At 39.8% G+C, this 21,243-nt stretch overlaps 1 protein-coding gene and 1 long non-coding RNA gene across 3 annotated transcripts in view; one reads left to right on the top strand and one right to left on the bottom strand.

The window, feature by feature from the left end:
• Positions 1-19,774, bottom strand: part of dpy19l3 (dpy-19 like C-mannosyltransferase 3) — a 73,536-nt gene extending 53,762 nt beyond the window's left edge. Inside the window, exons 1-4 of the mRNA XM_061737336.1 lie at positions 19,629-19,774; positions 19,181-19,326; positions 15,332-15,459; positions 5,018-5,108 (exon numbers count right to left, since the gene is read on the bottom strand). Coding sequence (XP_061593320.1) covers positions 5,018-5,108; positions 15,332-15,459; positions 19,181-19,295 — 334 coding nt within the window. The 5' untranslated portion in view covers positions 19,296-19,326; positions 19,629-19,774. The remainder of the gene's footprint in view (positions 1-5,017; positions 5,109-15,331; positions 15,460-19,180; positions 19,327-19,628) is intronic.
• LOC133419476 (uncharacterized) lies at positions 8,069-10,413 on the top strand. 2 transcript variants are annotated; one of them, XR_009770522.1, is made up of 4 exons: positions 8,069-8,317; positions 8,416-8,651; positions 10,021-10,069; positions 10,158-10,413. It is a non-coding gene; the product is annotated as an uncharacterized LOC133419476 (long non-coding RNA). The 2 variants fall into 2 exon arrangements; XR_009770519.1 differs by having other exon boundaries at positions 10,021-10,413.
• Positions 19,775-21,243: the final 1,469 nt, after the last annotated feature.

Here is a 21,243-nt window from a genome sequence, read left to right as displayed (position 1 = left end):
ATATATCAAGGTTAAAAGATCTGATGTCTCAGCAGGACCTGGAAACACTAGTACTCCTTGCATTCATCTTTAGTAGCTTGATTATTGTAACAGCATCTTTACAGGTTTACCTAAAAAGTCAGTTATACATCTGCAGCTCATCCAGAACTCTGCTGGTCCAGTCCTCACAAGACCAAAACGGTGAATCACATCAGTGCAGCTCTGAGGTCTTTACACTGGCTGCCTGTCCATCAGAGGACAGACTTTAACGTTCTGATGCTGGTCTGTAAAGATCTGAATGATCCAGAACCAGAATACATCAGAGACCTCCTGACCCGGTATGAACCTTCCAGACCCCTCAGGTCCTCTGGTTCTGACTCTGGGAATAAAAACCAGATCCAGACATGGAGAAGCTGCATTCAGCTTCTAAGCTCCATGTCTGGAACAAACTCCCAGAAAGCCTCAGATCAGCTGAAACAATATGTACTACCGTGTGGATGTATCCCAGGATGCACTTGTGGCTGCCCACTATTTAATAATTACCAGTAAGGTAAACTGAATCTATGTTCCCCATTCCTATGCTGAGAGGTTCATGCATTAAAGCTGGAGGTATATGAAAGCCTGCTGTTTTGGTCAAACTAACAAGAGCAGGAAAGAGGTGTGACATAGCCAACCACCAAAATGCCAATAATATGTTTACCTTGAACAGACCTCAAATCAGAAAAAGTTGGCAGAACATGGAAAAAAAAAAGGTGATTCTGACAATACCCGTACTTCTGACTTGTCTGAACCCAAGATATTTCATGTTTTTGTTTGTCTTTTTTGTGTTATTTCTATTTCATTTTACTTCATTCTATTTTGTTCATACACTTTTGCAGGGAAAGTTCGGTTTTTGAATGAATGAATGAATGAATGAATGAATGAATGAATGAATGAAAATATATTTATTTCGGTCAGGTCATTCATAATGTAGTCACCACTGAAAGCATTAGTTCCCATAAAAAAACAAACGAGACCTAACCGAAAAGGAATAGGCTGAAGCTATTGCTTATTTACGCCTACCCTTCTCACATGATCAACTTATTCAGATCAAAACATACAAAACATAATATAAAAAAAATAAATCATATTGTTTACACAATCCCAAAACATAATTCCGTAATAGTTTCATCTACTGGATCCCTCATATTTTTCAAACACTTTAAACTTAAACAAACGTTTGAATGCATAAATCGACTGGCACATCTTCAATTTATCATCAAGTGCATTCCATATATTTACACCCCTTACAGTAATACATTGATCTTTAATTTTAGTCCTAGACTTTGGTTTTACAATCATACGATTCCCTCGAAGCTGATATCTACTTATCCTTATTTTAAACATGCTTACAATTTTACTAGGTAACAATCTGTTGAACACTTTGTACATTATCAGTGCTATTTTGTATTCCACTAAATCCAAGAATTTAAATGCCCTTAATTTAATAAATAATTCATTTGATGGTTCTCTATAATTTGATTTTGTGATAATCCTTACCGCTCTTTTTTGAAGAATAAAGATCGGTTTAGTATGGGTAAAATATGCACTCCCCCATATTTCTAAACAGTATGTAATGTATGGAAAAAACATAGTGCAATACAAAATATACAAAGCACGCTGGTTCAACATATCTTTTACCTTATATAATATGGCTATCGATTTAGCTAATTTAGATTTGACATGATTAATATGCATCTTCCAATTTAATTTATGGTCCATGATGACACCTAAAAATTTTGTCTCAAACACCCTTTCTATTTCTTTATCTTCTATTCTCAATTTAACTACCTTATCTATTTTACGGTTCCCAAATATCATAAACTTTGTTTTACTTATATTTAAAGATAACTTATTTACATCAAACCATTTCTTTACGAGTTTCATCTCATTTTCAACAGTAGCTATAATTTCAGTTAACTGGTCCCCGGAACAAAAAAAATTTGTATCATCTGCAAAAATGATACAATTCATACTTTTAGACACTTTGCAAAGTTCATTCAGATACAAAATAAATAATTTTGGCCCCAGCACAGACCCTTGCGGGACCCCGCATGTAACCCTTAATGACACAGAATCAGTTTTATCACAAGATACATATTGCCATCTGTTACTTAGGTAAGAACACAACCAGGAGTAAGCTACCCCTCTGACGCCATACTTATACATCTTTTGCATTAGTAATTCATGATCGATCGTATCAAAGGCCTTTTTAAGGTCAATAAAAATTCCTATCGTGTGTAATTTATTATCAATGGCGGTAGTTATTTCATCCATGAGTTTTATAAGTGCTAATCCAGTAGACTGATTTGCTCTAAAACCGTACTGATTCTCACTCATGATGTTATGCTTTTCTATAAAACTATCCAATCTTGTGACAAATAATTTCTCCAAAATTTTTGAAAATTGCGGAAGTAAAGACACTGGTCTATAGTTTGACAATAGTTCTTTTCCACCAGACTTATATAAAGGAATTACTTTTGCCGTTTTCATTTCATTTGGAAATATTCCAGTTCTGAATGAAAGATTAAAAATATAGGTCAGAGGTTTAACCACACCTTCTATAGTGTCCTTCATTAAGGCCATGTCAAAACCATTATTGTCAGTGGACCGTTTTCTTTTAAATGCTCTGACAATCCCCTTAACTTCCGTTTCGTCAGTGGCTGTAAGAAATATACTATTTACATTAGTTTCTGTCAAATTACTTACTAAATCTGTATTAATTGGTGCTGCAATATCACTTGCCAACCTCGGTCCTACATTGACAAAAAAACTATTAAATTCATTTGCAATATTTTCCTTGTCATAAATATGAGTATCTCCCTTTAAGATGGCTTGGGGAAAGCCAGATTTACCTGTGTTCTTTTTAATCAAACTGTTAATTACTTTCCAAGTCTCTCTTATATTGTTTTTACTATCCTCCATTAGTTTACTATAGTAATTCTCCTTACTTATCCTAATTATCTTTGTCAATCTATTCTTGTATAGCTTGTATCTTCTTTCATTTTTATCTGTTCTACTTCTTATAAATTCCCTGTATAGTATGTTTTTCTTCTTGATTGCATTCTGTAGGGATTTGGATATCCATGGCTTATTTTCTTTTTTACTTTTCTCACTACATGCTCTCATGACGTCATCTCTGTGCGCGCATCGCAGACGCAGCTCCGTGTACAGAAACCTCACGCTACTGTTAGTTTACTGTTAGTTATTTGAAACATGTCTGAATATTTGTCAAATTCTGAGGTTGTGGACGACGACTTTGAATATGATGGACGTCCTTACCGTTTTGAGCCAGAGTATACGGCTGAAGAGCTCACGGAACGGAGGACAGAGTGCGCGCACAGAGATGACGTCATGAGTTCAGAGGTCTTGTTTACAAACAGATTTATTTAATACACAGACCGCGCCACAATGTTACAACAGGTCCTGGAAGCAGATCTAGTGATTCATAAAAGAAATGAAGAGTTTCGCGGCAATCATGTGTTATTTAGATGCTGCATCGTCTGCGTCCGTCTATGCCCTCATGCGCTCCATTACACGGAGAAGCGGCTCGCAAAAAACCTCCTAATATCTTCCGAAGGACTCTAAATGACACCAAACTTTTCTGGGTGAGTATACGACCATAAAAAATGTCATAAATAAGGTCCAGGTTGTAAAAAACCGAACTTTCCCTTTAAGGCCTTAAGGCCACATTCTATGAAAAAATAAGTTTAGCACAGGGACAAATTAGCACTAGTAAAGAAATGAAAGAAAGCGATAGTGTAATTGTAAAACAGGCGATATCAACTCACTGCAATGATTTATTATTGCGGAAAGGGTTTTGAGGAAGTTTAAAGACCACAGAGGCCCAGAAGATCAACAAATGTGTGAGGAGACCTTTTCTTTTTTCTACAAAACATTTTTCTGTCAAAGAGGGATCGGAAAGGATTTGCATATTTAGTCCTCCTACAGTGCTTAATATCATTAAATGATTAAAGGGATCTGGAGGACTTTCGGCTGCGTATTATGTGCAAGGGATCAAGCTTAAGCTGAACACCTATGATCACCAAGTCTTCAGATGACACGACATCAACAGCCATCATTCATCAGTAGCTCATACGACCATATGGGCAATAGATTACATTCCCTACAACGCAGTGCCACTTGAAGATATCTCTGCAAAAGGAAGCCTTATGTTAACCCTGTGGGCAGCATAAAAAAAAAAAAATCAATTGTACTCAGGGATCTCTGGGCCATCACACAGTGGAAATATACACTGTGGTCAGGCAAATCCATAGTCTAGGTCTTTTTTGGAAGAAATAGGAGACGTGTGCTTTGGACCAAAAACAAAAAGGACCATCCAGATTGTGGAGCGACAAGCTAAAAAGTCAGCGTATGTGATGGTATGAGGTTATATCAGTGACCTGGGCAAAGTTCATTTACACTTCACTAATGTGGTTAATGAAGAAAATTACACTGAGGTTTTAAAGCAGCAAATGTTGCTTTCAAGAACACATCATTTGCTACAGATGTTGCTGGATTTCCTTAAAAAAAAGACAATGCAAAACCACAATTTGTACAGAAGACATGGGTGACGAAGAAGAGGGTCCGATAATGTGTGGACAATTTTGAGATAAAAAATGTATCTGTTAATGCTGAAACATCTTTTGTGAAGATTAATATCAGATATTTTGACATGATCCATAGCATAGGTCTCCTTTAAAGTGTGATGTCCTGTACCAATTTCATTTGCAGAATGAACAAGTTATAAAATTCCTATTCATGAAAAGATAATCTTGCCTTGTTGGAGCTGTTAGTGTAGTCAAATACACACATGCCATTTCCCTTCTTCGACATGTTTTCAGTGTTCCCACACTGGTCAAATACTCTACGTATATATCGGTGAAGGTTCCTGTTGGCCACTAACGTTACAAAATAAACACACTTCGGGGTAAGTATGAATAACTTTAGCACTGTAAAATAATATACGGACAGAAGCAGACCGTACATCCACACGTACCTTCCTGTATTGATGGCGCTTGCAGCATTTGCTTATAGTAGGAGTAGTACAGTCCACACTCCGTCCGAAAGGAAATCTCCCGCTCCACTTCCTGAAAGCAAAATAAACAATAAGGTTGTTTGAACAGAAGGATTTTCTTTTCTGCAACACTGAAAACAGCATGAATTAAGAACAGAAACGACTCAGATAATATGGTGGTGCTTCCCAGCACAGCAGCAGGTGGGCTACAGGAACGTACCAGGGTTTGTAGAACTAAGAGGAAGTTTCTTTTTTGTGCAGAACAGAGAAGAATGAGCTAAAGAGTGAAGCACAGGTTTTATTGCGCTCATGTGTTGTGGATGAAATACAACATGGTTTTTACTCATCCATTAACCAGCCATTACTTCATCTCCACATTCCAATCTGCAGAATCAACCTAACCCAAGGGAAAACCTGCACATAAAACAGTATCGGTAAGCTGTCCTTTGATAATCTCCCAGTCCCCAGAGCACTCGCATTTCTACCGTTTGGTCCCCATGAATCTGCTGACATTTAGACAGGTCATTCAGCAGATGTGCATTTCTTTACGATTCTATGATAAAAGCAACAGATTTTCTTAACATTTCACTTTTGTGACTAAAACCAAAGTCTGTCAACTGTTTCTCCAGTATCGAGGTCTCCCCACAGATATATGAGGTCCAAAGGTTCTTGAAATCATTACTACACTGCAGTTTGATGGGTTTTACAGTAATAACTTATCATTACTCGCCAATCTTTTAAGGCCATAAAAAGCAAGGAATGGGCAATCATTTTTCTTTTCATCAATTAAAATAGCTGCTACACAATGTCACTTAAATGATTAATGGAAAGAACACGGATACACTGTTTCTGAACTTAAACCACTAAAAGTTGAAAAAAAAACCCACAGGTCCACCATTAAGTGAATAAACGTTTCTATAAATGTGAAATGCTTCAAATGCTAGGACATAATGATGATCCTCAACGGACTTGCACAAACTTTGCAAGAGTGACTCACTGATTCATTTTTCTGCACCAATTAGGGAAAAACCTGGAACATATTTCAAGTTTAAGGACATCAGCAAACTCTCAACATATTTCCAATTACATTTTCAGACTGACCATAGTCTTATTGCAAGTGTTGATTGTTCCTAAGACGTCGCTTAAATCTGGGAATCACTTCTGACAGTAACCCCTGTTTTAACAACACATCTTCTGCAAAAGGGCACATTAAAGAAATCTCGAATGAATTTTGTTAAAAAGAAAAAAGTACCCATATATTTCATGATCTACCAAGCAATAAATAATATTAAATTCCTTGAAACTAGCGTAATGGATAGCTGTATCATATGACCTTGGATACTGTGAACACCTTGTAAGTATCTAGTGCTGTTGTAAATATACAAGTCAGGCTCAAATCCTTCACAGCTTCAAGCTTTGGTGGTTTATGTCCAGATCAATAAATATATATTATTTATGTATTAACAACAAAATAGCAAGAAATACTAGAGAGAATAAAACTATCCAACAACAGACTGTTACTTATTGTCAGAAAAGGGCATCAGCGGTTAGTGCGACACAGCTCTCTCTAAATATCAACAGCACTGACACGTGCAGGCCGAGCAGGAACTCCCACCGAGGAGTGAGATTGGACAGCTGAGGGGTGTGACACGTCGCTGCAAGAACCAGCACAGTTCCTACCACAGGCTGTAACAGAGACTGTGTGTCAGATCTCCTTTGAAATGTGCTCGGTTTATTAAATGTCTACACCGGATAATTGTCAATTATTCAAGTAACAATCCCTACCGTGAGCTGAGAGAACCACAGCAGATTCTCGTGGATGCTGTTGACACACCAGGCCTGAGTCACGGCCAGCAGCCCCGCCAGTAACAGTCCTGCTGCCATGGAAACGTACTGTTGCCAAGACCCCCAGAGTATAATGCCTGGACCGCAAAAGAGACCGGATCGTCCGGGCGGAGGAAGCCCCTCTCTCCCCCCCTCCTGTGTGGGCTCAGACCTCGCTGGCCCCAACGACGTGTTGCTACTGCCTCCCCCCTCAGCTGACCGATGCGGTGAAAGCCCCAAATGATGCCCTAGCTGGCTCAGTTTACCTCTCTTACGAAGCTCCATTGCCTGGGAAAAGAGACGTTATCTATAAATTCTTGGATCCTTTGATAAATTTGATAAATCCAGGTAGATTAAATAGCATGCTCCCGGGTTAAGCTATAAAGGTAATCCAATTCCGTTTTAGAAAGAAACATCAATGTGATGTGTTTTTCTTTACTTGAAGTTGCTCCAAATAAATTTAAATGGCTTTTTAATCCCTTTGGGTTTCCTGCCAAAGGAAATATGCAAGAACTACCACAAAGGTAATGAGCAGCTAGTTTTGTTCCCGATCCACTTTCCAGTTTTTTCCCAGAACAGCAGAACAAGTCTTGGCTTTCCACCAGTACTATGATATAATGGCTAATCCCCGGTTTATATTAAGGTCAAAGAGAATAGGCCATGTAACAAGTTCCCACGTTGCTAGTTCATTTGTCAGAAGGCAACAGTCCATTTCTGTCCATGTCTCTCTGTGAGAATGTCCTCTTTATGAATCTGTGAATAATTCCAGTCTCTGTGATGAGCTGCTTTAAGAATCCAAGGATGGGTCCATTCAGCCCGGGCGCTGCTTAATCTTCTCCCCGGTTTATATTTTCCAAAGCATAAACATGGACGAGGCTCCGTCTTTGGCGAATTCAATTAGAAACTACATAATAAAAAAAGCAATCCTTTTCAAACAACTCAAGTACAAGTACAAAGAGAAGAGCAAATAAAAAAGCTGAGCTACACCAGGTCTGAACAACAGAGCAGACTGTGGATAACTGGAGCGCTAGAGGAAGGGAGGGAAAGAGAGAGTTGACTACTGGTGACCTCTTGTCTATAAAAACACACATGCACACAGGAAAAGAATAAGATGAGATGGGGGTGGGGAGCGTTGAGGGGAACATGTTGGAACATCGTTCGGAAAACACGGGGAACATTTGTCAGAGTGTGTGGCTCCGGAGCTGGTGTAACGCTGTGAGCGCATGCCTGAAATAAACCCTGCAAAGCAGCGAGGCCGACGTGGGCATGACCTCACATCTGATGAATTCAACAGGACACAGTGTGCCAGCTGGCTAAACGTCTGTTCGGGAGTGCTGGTGATAATGAGCATTGTTGGACACTACCTCGACAACAGCGCTGGATTATTACGAGCAGTCCTCTTTCTGGTAAACAGCTCCTCCACTTACCGGCAATACACGGATACACTCAGCCAGTCAGGTAAGCCGGCGAGAGCAGACACCGCAGGAACGACTACCAAATTCACAAATTACTTTCCACCATGTTTCAAGGTCTTTTCTGTTCTGCATCCCTTGTAGACACTTAACAGATCGTGTGTGTTTCTGAGACAGTTCGCAGAAGACTGAAAGTGAGTCAGAGGCAAAGGATCTCAAGGAGAGGAAATTAAATACATCCCAGCTGGCTGAGGAGGCAAAAGCACACAGCTCAAGTTAGGGCCGGAGCCAGAAACCTGGAAAATACGCCGTGTTTTGAGGATCGTGTAAGAGTGGATACACACATCTGAATAAGAGGAATGGGCAGAGCGGTGGTGCAGGTACTGTCGCCCCTGGCTTCAATCATGTCCGTTTCTAGGAACCTTCCTATGTGGAGTTTTCATGTTCTTCCCATACTTCTTTCGGTTCAACTAGTGACTCTAAATTTGCTACTAGTGTGGGTGTTTGCATGTGCGGTTGTCAATTTCTCTCTGCGAGCCCCGACAGACATGCAGCCTTTTTTAAGACGTCCAGGATGCTTTGCGCATCATTAGCTGTGACAGGCTCCTGTCCATCACCATCAACAGGATAAAGTCAGTATTGATTGATGGATATTTGAGGAATGTGCTTGTATGTTTAGAAAACGGTCTTTTAACAGATCCATTCAAAAAAATAAAATGTAAAAAAAAAAATCCTAAAAGACAAATGCTGCAATATCTGAGAGCTGGCATGGATGAATCAGTTATACAACCAACTGTCTAACAACCAAAATCAAATAAGAATGATGTGGAAAATGAGAATTAAAGAAGGCAAAGGTCCTTACATCTAATCATACTCTTATGTCTCTCTAACTCAAACTATTTCCCGTTTAACACCATCTTTATTTCCATTTGTTAATATGTATCCACCTTTGTATTCCCGGCCTGTAATGCATTTCAAAAAGGATTGTACAGTAAAGCCTTTATCACTCAGTAATGTTAACATTTCCTCAACACTTAGAAGATGCTCTGGCATTGAGGATAGAAAGTGATGAAGGATTTCAGTTGTTACTGTCCACCATTCTCTCAGCAAATATGTCTTAAATTGTGCAACACTTTTGACTACCACTACACTGCCCCTGTAGCAACTTTGGAACATAATGCAGGCCAGAAATGCCTGAATGAAAATATATTAACAAAACAATCCCATCAATGACTGAAAGGAAAAAAAGAGAAATATCTTGGATTTGTACTGTCTGCAAAGAAAAATAAGTAAAGCTAAAAAATGTTCTGTTTTGGAGTTGTAAATTATGAGTTTAGCTGAATTTTCTTATTAGAGCCTTTTATTTTGGCAGTTGTGTGGAGTCAAAAGCAGTGACCCGTGAATGATGGAGGTATGTTGGCATCTGTCAGACCTCCTCTTACGGACCAGGTTATCCAAAAGGAACTAGGGTTCAACTACACCAAACAGAGGGTTTAATGGCATTAACAGGAGGAAACGGTGCACATCCACACGCATGACCCTACGTTTGTGGGAACATTTCAGTGAACGCTTTGGCCAGGACTGTAAAGTGACCTCTGTTTAATGAAATCAATGGTCTTCTTCCATTTCACATACAAAATGAGCAAAAAAGGGAGTATAAAGCCACAAATGTGTCCCACTGAGATCCCCCTCAATAACTGGCTTTGCTTTGCCTTCCCGTGATGAAAACTCTTTAATTTTCCTTTGCAGACTGGATCCCCGAGGTCAAGATACATTTCACGCTTGTGTGAGGAAAAAGGTGAAGCGCTTGGCTGACAATGGAAGTTTCCTACAGTTGAGACATTGGGATTATTTGCCTCAATTCTTCACTGTTTTTTGTCTTACAGAAAAGAATAAAGTGCATTCCCTGGTTAGGCAGATACTTCAAAATGTGAATCTCTATACTGGAGCATCTTCCCCATAGTTTTCCATTTTGACTAAGCAAAAACTGTTTCAGCTGTTTTAAAAAGGTCCAACCAAACTATGAAGATCAAATGTTCCAGCAAACGGACAATTCTGGACTCGGGGTGGAGTATTTAGCCTCAGTAATATCCATTTGCATATGCATTTGCTTAATATGCCTTCAAGTAAAATCACTACAATATCCAAAAATAAATAAAGATTATTTAATACAGCTTTCTGTAATGCTTTCTCTTATTCGAATGCTTTATTTTGCAAGTAAGAATATGAGCAGTAGTTTTAAATGTTGGCCTCTAAAAAACTGAAACAAAGTACAGAAATGTTTTGATACACAAGTAATAATTAACTATTTTTAATTGACAAAATGAACAGAGAATAGGATGTGAATGTCACACAAAGTTTAGTTTAGTTTGCCTCTAAAGTTTTCTCTTCTATGATCCCTGAACTTTAACTTCAGAATCATTTATTAGTGATATTTGTAGGATTAGCCCTTTATAATCATGTGTCAATCCATTCTTAATCCTCATAACCAAATATCAAACTGCTGCTGCAGGGAAAGACAACACATCTATTTTTACTCATAGTTCTAAATACCTGTTAAAAATCAAAACAACCAGCAAAAGCTCTCATTTACATGTTCTCTCCCTTTGAGGTGACAGTGAAGTCTGCTTGTAACATTTTTTTCTCTCATTCCAAACCAACGTATTTGTGGAGATCTGGGAAAGGGGGCATCTAGAAATGAAATCATATTTGGCACATCATTGCCGGGACTTTAAAGGAGGAGAGGCTTAAGCATCAGAGACGGCATGTGGTTGATTCAACAGTTCTGAGACACCACTGGTGCAGTGGATGGAAAAACTATCACTCCATTTCATGATGAAGTGTTTATGACCTGATTGCAGGCCATCTCAGCTTGAGAGGCGGATGAAGAGTGTGTATGACTGAAAGCCACGTTGTATCACGAGATAAGCAGAAACGTGTGGAACGTTTCAGCTAAACGTGCAGACCAGGATCAACTTTCCATCTTAAAACTGATGAATTTTGCACATGGACGTCAGATCCTTGGTTAGCCCTAATAAATGTGTCTCGTACATCACTTCATCCATCTTTGTTGCTTTATAAAAGACTTAGAAAACATAAAAAGTCTATGTTTTCAGTACTACCAGATGTTATTGCTGGTTGGCACACAACCCTGTAGGCAATACTTTGTGTTTAAGTGTGATATAGAGAGGCCATAGTTATATTCGCTGTCATTTTTTCTTCTTTTACGTGTTTAGTTGTAAAGATTTAAAAGCCTGATAAACAGCAGGAGTCAGCCTGTGACCCTTTAGTTGCTTCTTGCAAGCATTTTTTGCGGACAATGAAAGTAATTTTTATAATTAGGAGCACCAGTGTGACTTGCAAATATGTCCCCTGCGTTCCCATTTTTAAAAAAAAATCCTCATTTACATTATTCATCTAGCTAAATCTTCTCCACATAGCTCTGATATGAAACACCAGGAGGGAGCAATAATTGGTGTGTCTGCATGCTTGTTATTGTGGGAGAAAAAGTTGGGGTGTATCTTGTTATCACAAGGACCCTGCTCGGTTTCTGGTCAGAAAAAAATAAAAAAATAAAAATAAAAATCACTGATTGATAATGTTTGTTCTTTTGTTCAAATGAAACAAGGGAAAAAAAGGAAGACAATAATTCAGACCTCGACAGGCCACTCGGGTGATAAGACGAGGAATCGGCAGGCAATCTTGTGTTGAAAAAGGAAAACCTAGAAGTGGCTGATGCTCAGTTACTACTAAGAAAGTAAAAACTTACATTTCATTTTATCTACTGCCCTCATTATATCTTTAACATGGAACAGAACTTTTCAAAAGTTGCTGGCCAGACTATATGGCACAAACATGAAGTTGCCATATTAGGAAGCTGGATGAGCATATAGGGAACTCATTAGTAGTAATTTCTTATTTTGTATCGCTTAAGTACTCATCTTAGATAATGATCGAGAATACACCGACAAAAAATTGGAATAAAAATGGATTAACCTTTCAGCCCTAGCCTGAAGCATAAATTATGTGAAGAAAAACAGATCCGCAACATATTCCCATATAGCATACCGGAGAGTGAAAGCTACTTATCAATCAGCACAAGAGGCTGAAATGACAAAAATGGACATTGTGAAGAGGACGTGTTAAGTTCCTTTCACTGATTGAATGATTAAGATGCTGTACAGCGTGCGCACATTTTACTGTGGACGACAGTGATTTTGATTCTATTAACATATTAACTCTATTACTATTACCACAACATTTTTGGTAATAAATCAACACTTTACTGACATAACGGTATTTTATTTGAAACAGAATTATTTGGAAAACATTTGACTTGTGATTATTTCTTGCCATTTTTTGCCATTTTTGCCTGTCTCTTTTTAAGTCCTACTTTTAGTACATTTTTTCTAGGTTCCTAGGTTAAATCATATATTTAGGCACCATCCACGACTGGCTGCTTTTCTGATGGCTCAGGTTAAAGGAGCTTGAGGCTCCTTTTAAGAAATGAGACTCTCTAGCGCCACCCTTCACCACGACGGCTGTCGGGGGTACTGCAGCCAACAGTGAAGCCGGCACGGGAGAACGGGGAGAATGCACATGCAGCGTCATGTGACGTCACATCCGCAGGACAGCGCGGGAAATTCGGGACCGAATTGCAGCACATTTTGCAGCACACAGCCTGTTCAAGGCAAAGGAGAGATACACTAGAGGGCTCATTCTTTTTGGTTTGGAACGCTTCATCTGACATTATTACTAGAAAACTTAAAATGTATACGGATTTTTTTCAAAAAACTTGCCACAATCCGGCCTCAAGCTCCTTTAACAGATTACCAAAGAGACCAGCGGCTCGAGCTGCAATCTTTCAGTTTTTTATATTGAAAACTGTGAATGAGAGTTCTTCCTCATACACCAGCTTGGCCACGGTGTTCCACAGGGTACTGTACTTAGGCCTTCACTTTTCACGCCTTAAAAGTTTCCATCAGGTACTATTATTAGGCAGTATGGCATAAACCTTCATTTCTATGCAGATAACATTCATTCCAATCCACTATGCCAAATGAGACTGGAAAAATAGTGGAACAACAAATGTCTTAATGACAGATAGAGTTACATGACTGTGATAATATCCTGTTACTAAACTCAGATAAGACTGAAATTGTTGTCTTTAGCCCTGAGCACATTAGAAAGAGAATGTATAGCCATTTAGTAACTCTGGATGCATTTATGCAAACCCAGTCTGCATTTATTTTATATTCTGCACATGTAACAGCTCAAAGACTCACTGCGGTCTCACACTGCAGCATCATGCTCAACAGGTGGTGTCCCTGAAGTGACTTTGTCATACCATAAACAAAAAAAATCGCTAAGACCCGCCAAGAATGTCTTCTTGGCGGGTAAATGCTTCTAACAATAGGTGTTTATAGATTATAGCCCGCTATTAACCCTGGAAGAAGGACACCTATTTTATGGAGGGTTATGGGTGACAAAATTAAATAAATAAATATATTATGAAATAAATAAATATATTGTGAAATACGTAACTCTAAATCTCCCATTAATTAATTAAATGCATCAAAAATTTCATAAAAACACAGGTCTTGAGTGGCTTGCCCACAGAACCCTGACGTCTGATTGGCTGCTCCAAACAGCAAGTCAAGACAAATTGACCACAGATAATGAGTTAAGAACAATCAGAATAAATATTCCAAAACATTTGGGTTGTAATTGTCTTTACGTGGGTTTGGAGGGACTGCAAGGAAACAATCCAGACGAATATTTTGGTGTGTCGAAGAGGAACATCAGGAGATGCAGTGGTAAGTAAGGTGGACCGAATATCGCCCAGAAAAATGTTTTAAATCCCTTTCAATCAGACATCAGGGTCTGTGGACGAGCCATACAAGTCCCGCCCACTGAGTTTGATGGCTGGGTTTGACAGTTTTAATTATTTCATGACAACAGCGCTCACAAAGGAGGCATGAAATAAATAAATCAATAAATTTTTAAATAAAAGTTTTCTTAAAAAAGGATATTTTAGTATTTAAATTCATTATTTAAAAAGTAGATTTAATTATTTAGTGGGACATTAAATTATTTAATTGCATATTGCATAATTCCATGATGTATTTAATTATTTATTGTTGTATTTAATGATTTCATGATATATTTAATTATTTAGTGGTAAATTTAATTATTTAATGATGTTTACAGTATATGAAATGTATGATACATTTAATTAATTAAGGGGAGATTCACAGGTATGTATTTCATGATATTATTATTTATGTCATGATTCTTTTAATTTTGTCACCCTTAACCGTCCACATTTAACGTGAGGCTTGTAATTGCCTCCCCAGCTACTGAAGCCGGGTTGAGGGGAGGGAAGATGACCCAGGAGGCGTTATCGTATTTTACCACGTAACAACCCGCTGGTCGGCCTCGCTGGCTTCAGCAACATCAGAAGAGAGGGATGATACAGGAGATGGAGCTGGTGGTGGATTCATGCTAATTAACAACGGGATTTGCTTCGCACAAATCGTGTTGTTCTTGTCATCATTTTTTTTTTTTTTTTTTTTAAATCTACCAGTCCAAAAGAGAATCAAAAAGTTCATTTCAGACCCTGCTGCATACAGTAGAAGCCATAATTCAGTTTAGCAATGCTTGATATCACCCTACATTAAAGTGAACAGATGGCTGCTGTATGCTCAGGACGCTTGGCGGGGGAAGAAGAGAGTACACCTAAGGGCTGACCCTTTAGTCCTGACCTCTACCCAACCAAAAGTGTGTGAAGTATTTTGATGAAATGAAACGAAAAATAAAAAAACACAAGATTTAAAGGTTTAAAGATTTAAAAGAGACTGACAAGAAAAAACTTGTATTCATACTGCAAAGACAGCAAAGTCAAAGTTAATGCTCAAATCACAGTTTTTTTGTTTGTTTTAAGCATTTACCATCGTTCTAACTCATCCTGAGATGGGGTTGTAAATAAATGGCCAATGGGTCACCCACAGAACAAGGAGGAGAAATAAAAAGAAAAGACTGTAGAAGTCAAAGCCTTTACCTTGATGTTGGAGAACCACAAGTCATTTTCATGGAGCGTCGCCACATAGATACAGCACAGCAGGCCAAGACCAACAGAGACGGACCAACCAACCGATGTCCAGATTATGGCCCCCCATGACCAATCACCTGCAACATTGGCAAATGATTTAGTTGGCACAACAAAGACACAAGACACAATATGCAGCAATTTGTATGCCTCTTGCACAGAAGACATTTTGAGGGGTTCCAAAAGAAAAACCATGGGATTATGCTGGAGCAGAATTAGTTTGTTCAGCATGCTATCCAACAAAATTAGAAATGAAACTGCTTCAAGCAATCCCACTGGAAGGCAGGAATTAAAAGGGAGCCTTTACAGAGATAGAAGATACTGTATGTCATTTGAAAGTGGGTAGGACAGCATGCATTTCAAAACAGTTTCTCTTGAAAGGCACCCATTGCACTTTAATGCTCACATGAAACACGACAGAAATACTTGCAAAGTGAGGGAAAAAGGGGGCTTTTTCCTATATTCCTCTTTGCAATCTCTGCATGAAGGATGTGAGTGTTTGACTGTGCCTCAGAGACACTTGTCCATGGCTAAACAGTCCCTGCTCTGGAATGGTGCAGGAGGAGCAGCTTTCCTGATTCAACTCTCCAGCAGGCATTCCTGAAGGCAATGCATCACTGTCATGGCCTCATGGCACACTTGATTGTGAAGCGGTTTTTTGATGGTGCCTGTGCTTATCCCAGTAGGAATAATCAAAATACCTGCCATCTACCGTAATATGAGAAATACTCTTTGATTTGCATGTTCAATTTGCACGCAGAACTCATTTTCTGAGTTGTTTCCCAGTGCCAAGGCCAGAAGTACCAAACAGAATGGTACTTGATATTGTGAAATCTGGCTATGGTTTAATGTTTTTTTGTTTGTGGTTTTTGCACTCTTATACTTTTTGTGTCATATTCGGTAGCCATATACCCAATAGTGTCCAGCTGTTCCTATAGGCATGTTGCTATGGGGTTATTATGCATGAAAATGCTGATGTCAAACCAAGTCTTGAAACTGCAAAAAAGCATGCATAAGCTATGCCACCAAGTCAGCACACATATCGCTTAATTCTGTAGTGGCTACTTAAACCAACTTCATAAAAGTAATTCATTTTAGTATTTTATTCTAAAACCTGCTGTAGCCTGGAGGGCAGTTCTCGCGAGGTTAGAGGCAACAAAGGGAGCAAACTTGGAACAACACATCAGAGATGGATGGATGTAACCACAGAGAAAGCATTTCTGCCCAAAAAGGGAAGACTTTGTGTAAATATCTCTAAAAATGGGAAAATGAATTTACTTTCCTAAAGAGGAGCAGGATGGGGCTCAGTTACCCATTCTGAAAGATGTTCAACTGTGTTTTTAGTGTCCTTCAGGGGGAAGGACAATTGTCCGTCAGCAGCACCAGCACGGCGCCAGAGAGCCACATGAGTGAAAATTAAAAATTAAAAGAAAATGTAAATGTTTCACTTGAAGACAATCAATGTGTATACAAACTGAAAATATTTAAAATAGATAAACGTGCAGAGTCCTAACAAACACCAGGAAACTGGACCATATTGTGCCAGTGTAACGGTCATGAAATCACTACACTGGCTTCCACTGAGTCAAAGGATAGAGTTTAAAATCTTACTGCTGGTCTACAAAGACCTGAATGGTCAAGATTGATCTGTTAGTTCCTATGAAGCTCCCAGAGCCCTGACGTTCATCTGGATCTGGTTTGTTGTGGTTCCCAAGAACCAGAACCAAGCAAGGTGAGGCAGTTCAGTTATTCTGCTCCTCACCGGTGGAACAAACTTCCTGTAGACCTGAGGTCTGCTCCAACTGTAGATCCTTTAAATCAGGGTTAAAAACATTACTGTTTACTGAAGTGTACTCTTAAATTAAACCTGCTGTACTCTACTGCCCTTACTTTTTAACAACTTTTTCTTTTTATTGTTTTACCTCTTTTCTTATCATTTTATTTGTTATTTACTGTTTAATGTGTCTTGACACTTTTAATGTTGATGTAAAGCACTTTGTTGTGCTATACAAATAAACTTGCCTTGCCTTGCCTTTAATTCACTTTTGTGTTTTCATTTAGGCTCTATTATAGGAATTACATACATAGGAGTGTCCACAGCATCTCATTTTCAACAAAGGTCATCCTATCAGGCTATGAGCACATAATTGTAGTGTGTAAGTGGTTGACAGGTAGTTATTTTGGAAATTTCTCGTAAATCCGTATTAAAATGTAAGATACTGGACCTCGGTGGAAGAAAATGTCCTGTATTTTTAAATCCAAAACTTGACAGGTATGCCCTAGAGAATGATCTAAATCTACCTCAAATTACACTATGGTGTGTTTTTTAGCAGTGGTCACCCTGGTCAGGGGTTGTCTGTTGGAAGCCCTGAATGGTGACACCCTCTGGGTGGCAGGGTGTTAGGGTGTCAGGGTAACAGGGTAACAGGGTGTCAGGGTAACAGGGTGCTCACTCACCCTGCAGGGTAACAGGGTGTCAGGGTTGCAGGGTGTCAGGGTAAAAGGGTAAAAGGGTGGGAGGGTGTCAGGGTATCAGGGTAAAAGGGTGTCAGGGTTGCAGGGTGTCAGGGTGTCAGGGTAAAAGGGTGGGAGGGTGTCAGGGTATCAGGGTAAAAGGGCGTCAGGGTAAAAGGGTGGGAGGGTGTCAGGGTATCAGGGTAAAAGGGTAAAAGGGTAACAGGGTAAAAGGGTAAAAGGGTGGGAGGGTAACAGGGTAAAAGGGTAAAAGGGTGGGAGGGTGTCAGGGTATCAGGGTGTTGGGGTAACAGGGTAACAGGGTGTCAGGGTAAAAGGGTGTCAGGGTAACAGGGTAACAGGGTAAAAGGGTAAAAGGGTGTCAGGGTAACAGGGTAACAGGGTAAAAGGGTAACAGGGTAAAAGGGTAAAAGGGTGTCAGGGTAAAAGGGTAAAAGGGTGTCAGGGTAACAGGGTAAAAGGGTGTCAGGGTAAAGGGGTAACAGGGTAAAAGGGTGTCAGGGTGTCAGGGTAAAAGGGTAACAGGGTAAAAGGGTAAAAGGGTGTCAGGGTATCAGGGTAAAAGGGTAAAAGGGTAACAGGGTAAAAGGGTAAAAGGGTGGGAGGGTGTCAGGGTATCAGGGTGTTGGGGTAACAGGGTAACAGGGTGTCAGGGTAAAAGGGTGTCAGGGTAACAGGGTAACAGGGTAAAAGGGTAAAAGGGTGTCAGGGTAACAGGGTAACAGGGTAAAAGGGTAACAGGGTAAAAGGGTAAAAGGGTGTCAGGGTAAAAGGGTAAAAGGGTGTCAGGGTAACAGGGTAAAAGGGTGTCAGGGTAAAGGGGTAACAGGGTAAAAGGGTGTCAGGGTGTCAGGGTAAAAGGGTAACAGGGTAAAAGGGTAAAAGGGTGTCAGGGTAAAAGGGTAAAAGGGTAACAGGGTGTCAGGGTGTCAGGGTAACAGGGTAAAATGGTAAAAGGGTGGGAGGTTGTCAGGGTAACAGGGTTTCAGGGCTTCAGGGTATCAGGGTGTCGGGGTAACAGGGTGTCAGGGTAAAATGGTAAAAGGGTGTCAGGGCGTCAGGGTAACAGGGTTTCAGGGCTTCAGGGTAACAGGGTTTCAGGGCTTCAGGGTAACAGGGTGCTCACTCACCCTGCAGGGTCTCAGGGTAACAGGGTGTCGGGGTAACAGGGTGTCGGGGTAACAGGGTGTCAGGGTAACAGGGTGTCAGGGTAACAGGGTGACAGGGTAACAGGGTGTCAGGGTAACAGGGTGTCAGGGTAACAGGGTGTCAGGGTGTCAGGGTAACAGGGTGTCAGGGTGTCATGGTAACTGGGTGCTCACTCACCCTGCAGGCTCTTCTCCGGGTGTCGGTGGGTGCAACAGTTGGACGGCTGGGGCTGAACTTCAGCAGCCAGCGCCGCTTCCTTCCCCCTGCCTCTCCTCTGCCGGAGGACCGTCATGTCGACAGACCGCCACCATGCAGGACCGTCTCTGAGAGAGATGATAAATGATTCATTAATGCACGGCCATGTGGGCCATGGCGTCACACAAACAGCGGAGCATCATTGTTTTCCTCCGAGGAAAACAAAGATGCTCCGCTGTTCGGGTGATATGCTTTGCGAAACATGGCAGCGTTGTAAAACATAATGTGGGTAAGCTGCAGTGATGACATTGAGCAACATAACACGACAAAGTAAGACTAGGCGGGTGTAAACTCCGTGTCAGCGACAGCCCCGTTGGCTGTAGTTTCCATCTCCGTCTCATAGCAACAAAGAACCCGGCTGGAGCCTCACCCTCCTCCAGGCTCCGTCCCTGGGAGGACGGTCCGACAGCTCCTCCACCTCCCCCTCTGGCCCCTGCTCTCAAGTCTCTACTTCCTCCGTTCTCTTATTTTCCTCTCCACTTTTCTCTCAGGGTCTTGCTAAAATTTAACGGCCAGCTTCTGCCGCACTGTCTGGAGAAGAGCAGCACCGGAAACCAGGGGTGGCCTTCACAATAAAAGCGGGCGGGAAATTAGCTGTGCAAAACAGAGATGCATATCATTTAAAAAATGTTTTTATATATATATATATATATATATATATATATATATATATATATATATATATATATATATATATATATATATATATATATATATATATATATATATATATTTATATATATATATATATATATATATGTATATATATATATATATATATATTTATTTATTTTTTTACATTTATATTTATTTATTTATTTATTCTTAATTCTTTTGTCTGCATATATATTAATGGTTAATACCATGTTGGTAAAAACCTAAGACATATATATATATATATATATATATATATATATATATATATATATACATATATATATATATACATATATATATATATATATATATATATATATATATATATATATATATATATATATATATATATATATATATATCATGTGTAATTTGAGGACTTTTGGGGAAGTAATGGTAAAGTAATGCGCGTCGTCGCAGGGTGGAGATGCACATTTTGATGTATAACACACCTGGGTGCACGTTACGGTTCGGGCCGTATTAACCTATTAACTGCCGAAGGAATGGCATAAAATTGCGCCAAAATTACACGATTAAGTCAAAATGGCCGACTTCCTGTTCGGTTTCGGCCATGGCGCCAACAGACTTTTCTTTAAGTTGCGACATGATACAGGTGTGTACCGATTTTCGTGCATGTACGTCAAACCGTATCGTGGGGCTTGAGGCACAAAGTTTTCTAGGGGGCGCTGTTGAGCCATTTTGCCACGCCCATTTATGCAAACCATTAAATATCACATTTTTTGCCAGGCCTGGCTTGCATGCAAAATTTAGTGACTTTTGGGGCACGTCATTTCGTCGGAAGAAGAAAAATAAGGAAAAGGAAAAAAAGGAACATTCCTACAGATACAATAGGGCCTTCGCACTGTAAGTGCTCGGGCCCTAATAATAACTTATACTTATATAGCGCCTTTCAAGGTACCCAAGGTCGCTTTACAAACAAACAAAACAAAACCACGGAGGGGACCTATTCAGGGAAGGCCAAGGAGGACCTAGGGGCAATTAGAATCATCAATTAACCTAGTGTAGTAATGCATGTTTTTGGACTGTGGGAGGAAGCCGGAGTAACCGGAGGGAACCCACACAAGCACGGGGAGAACATGCAAACTCCACACAGAAAGACCCCGCCTGGCCAGGGAGTCGAACCGGGAACCTTCTTGCTGTGACGCAACAGTGCTAACCACCAAGCACACCATAGGCTATTATTTAACAAGACAGTTGGACAATAATATACTATCATGTCAACCTTATAAACACAGCAGCCTTCTGGGAGATCTGCTACTTTGTACCCTAATTTATCTGGATATGGGCATCATCCTGGCTATGAAGAC

Source organism: Cololabis saira, chromosome 2 (genome assembly GCF_033807715.1).
Source record: "Cololabis saira isolate AMF1-May2022 chromosome 2, fColSai1.1, whole genome shotgun sequence".
Lineage (NCBI taxonomy): Eukaryota > Metazoa > Chordata > Actinopteri > Beloniformes > Belonidae > Cololabis > Cololabis saira.
The sequence above is the reverse complement of the archived record's forward strand: the minus strand, read 5'-3'. Positions and strand labels throughout refer to the sequence as shown.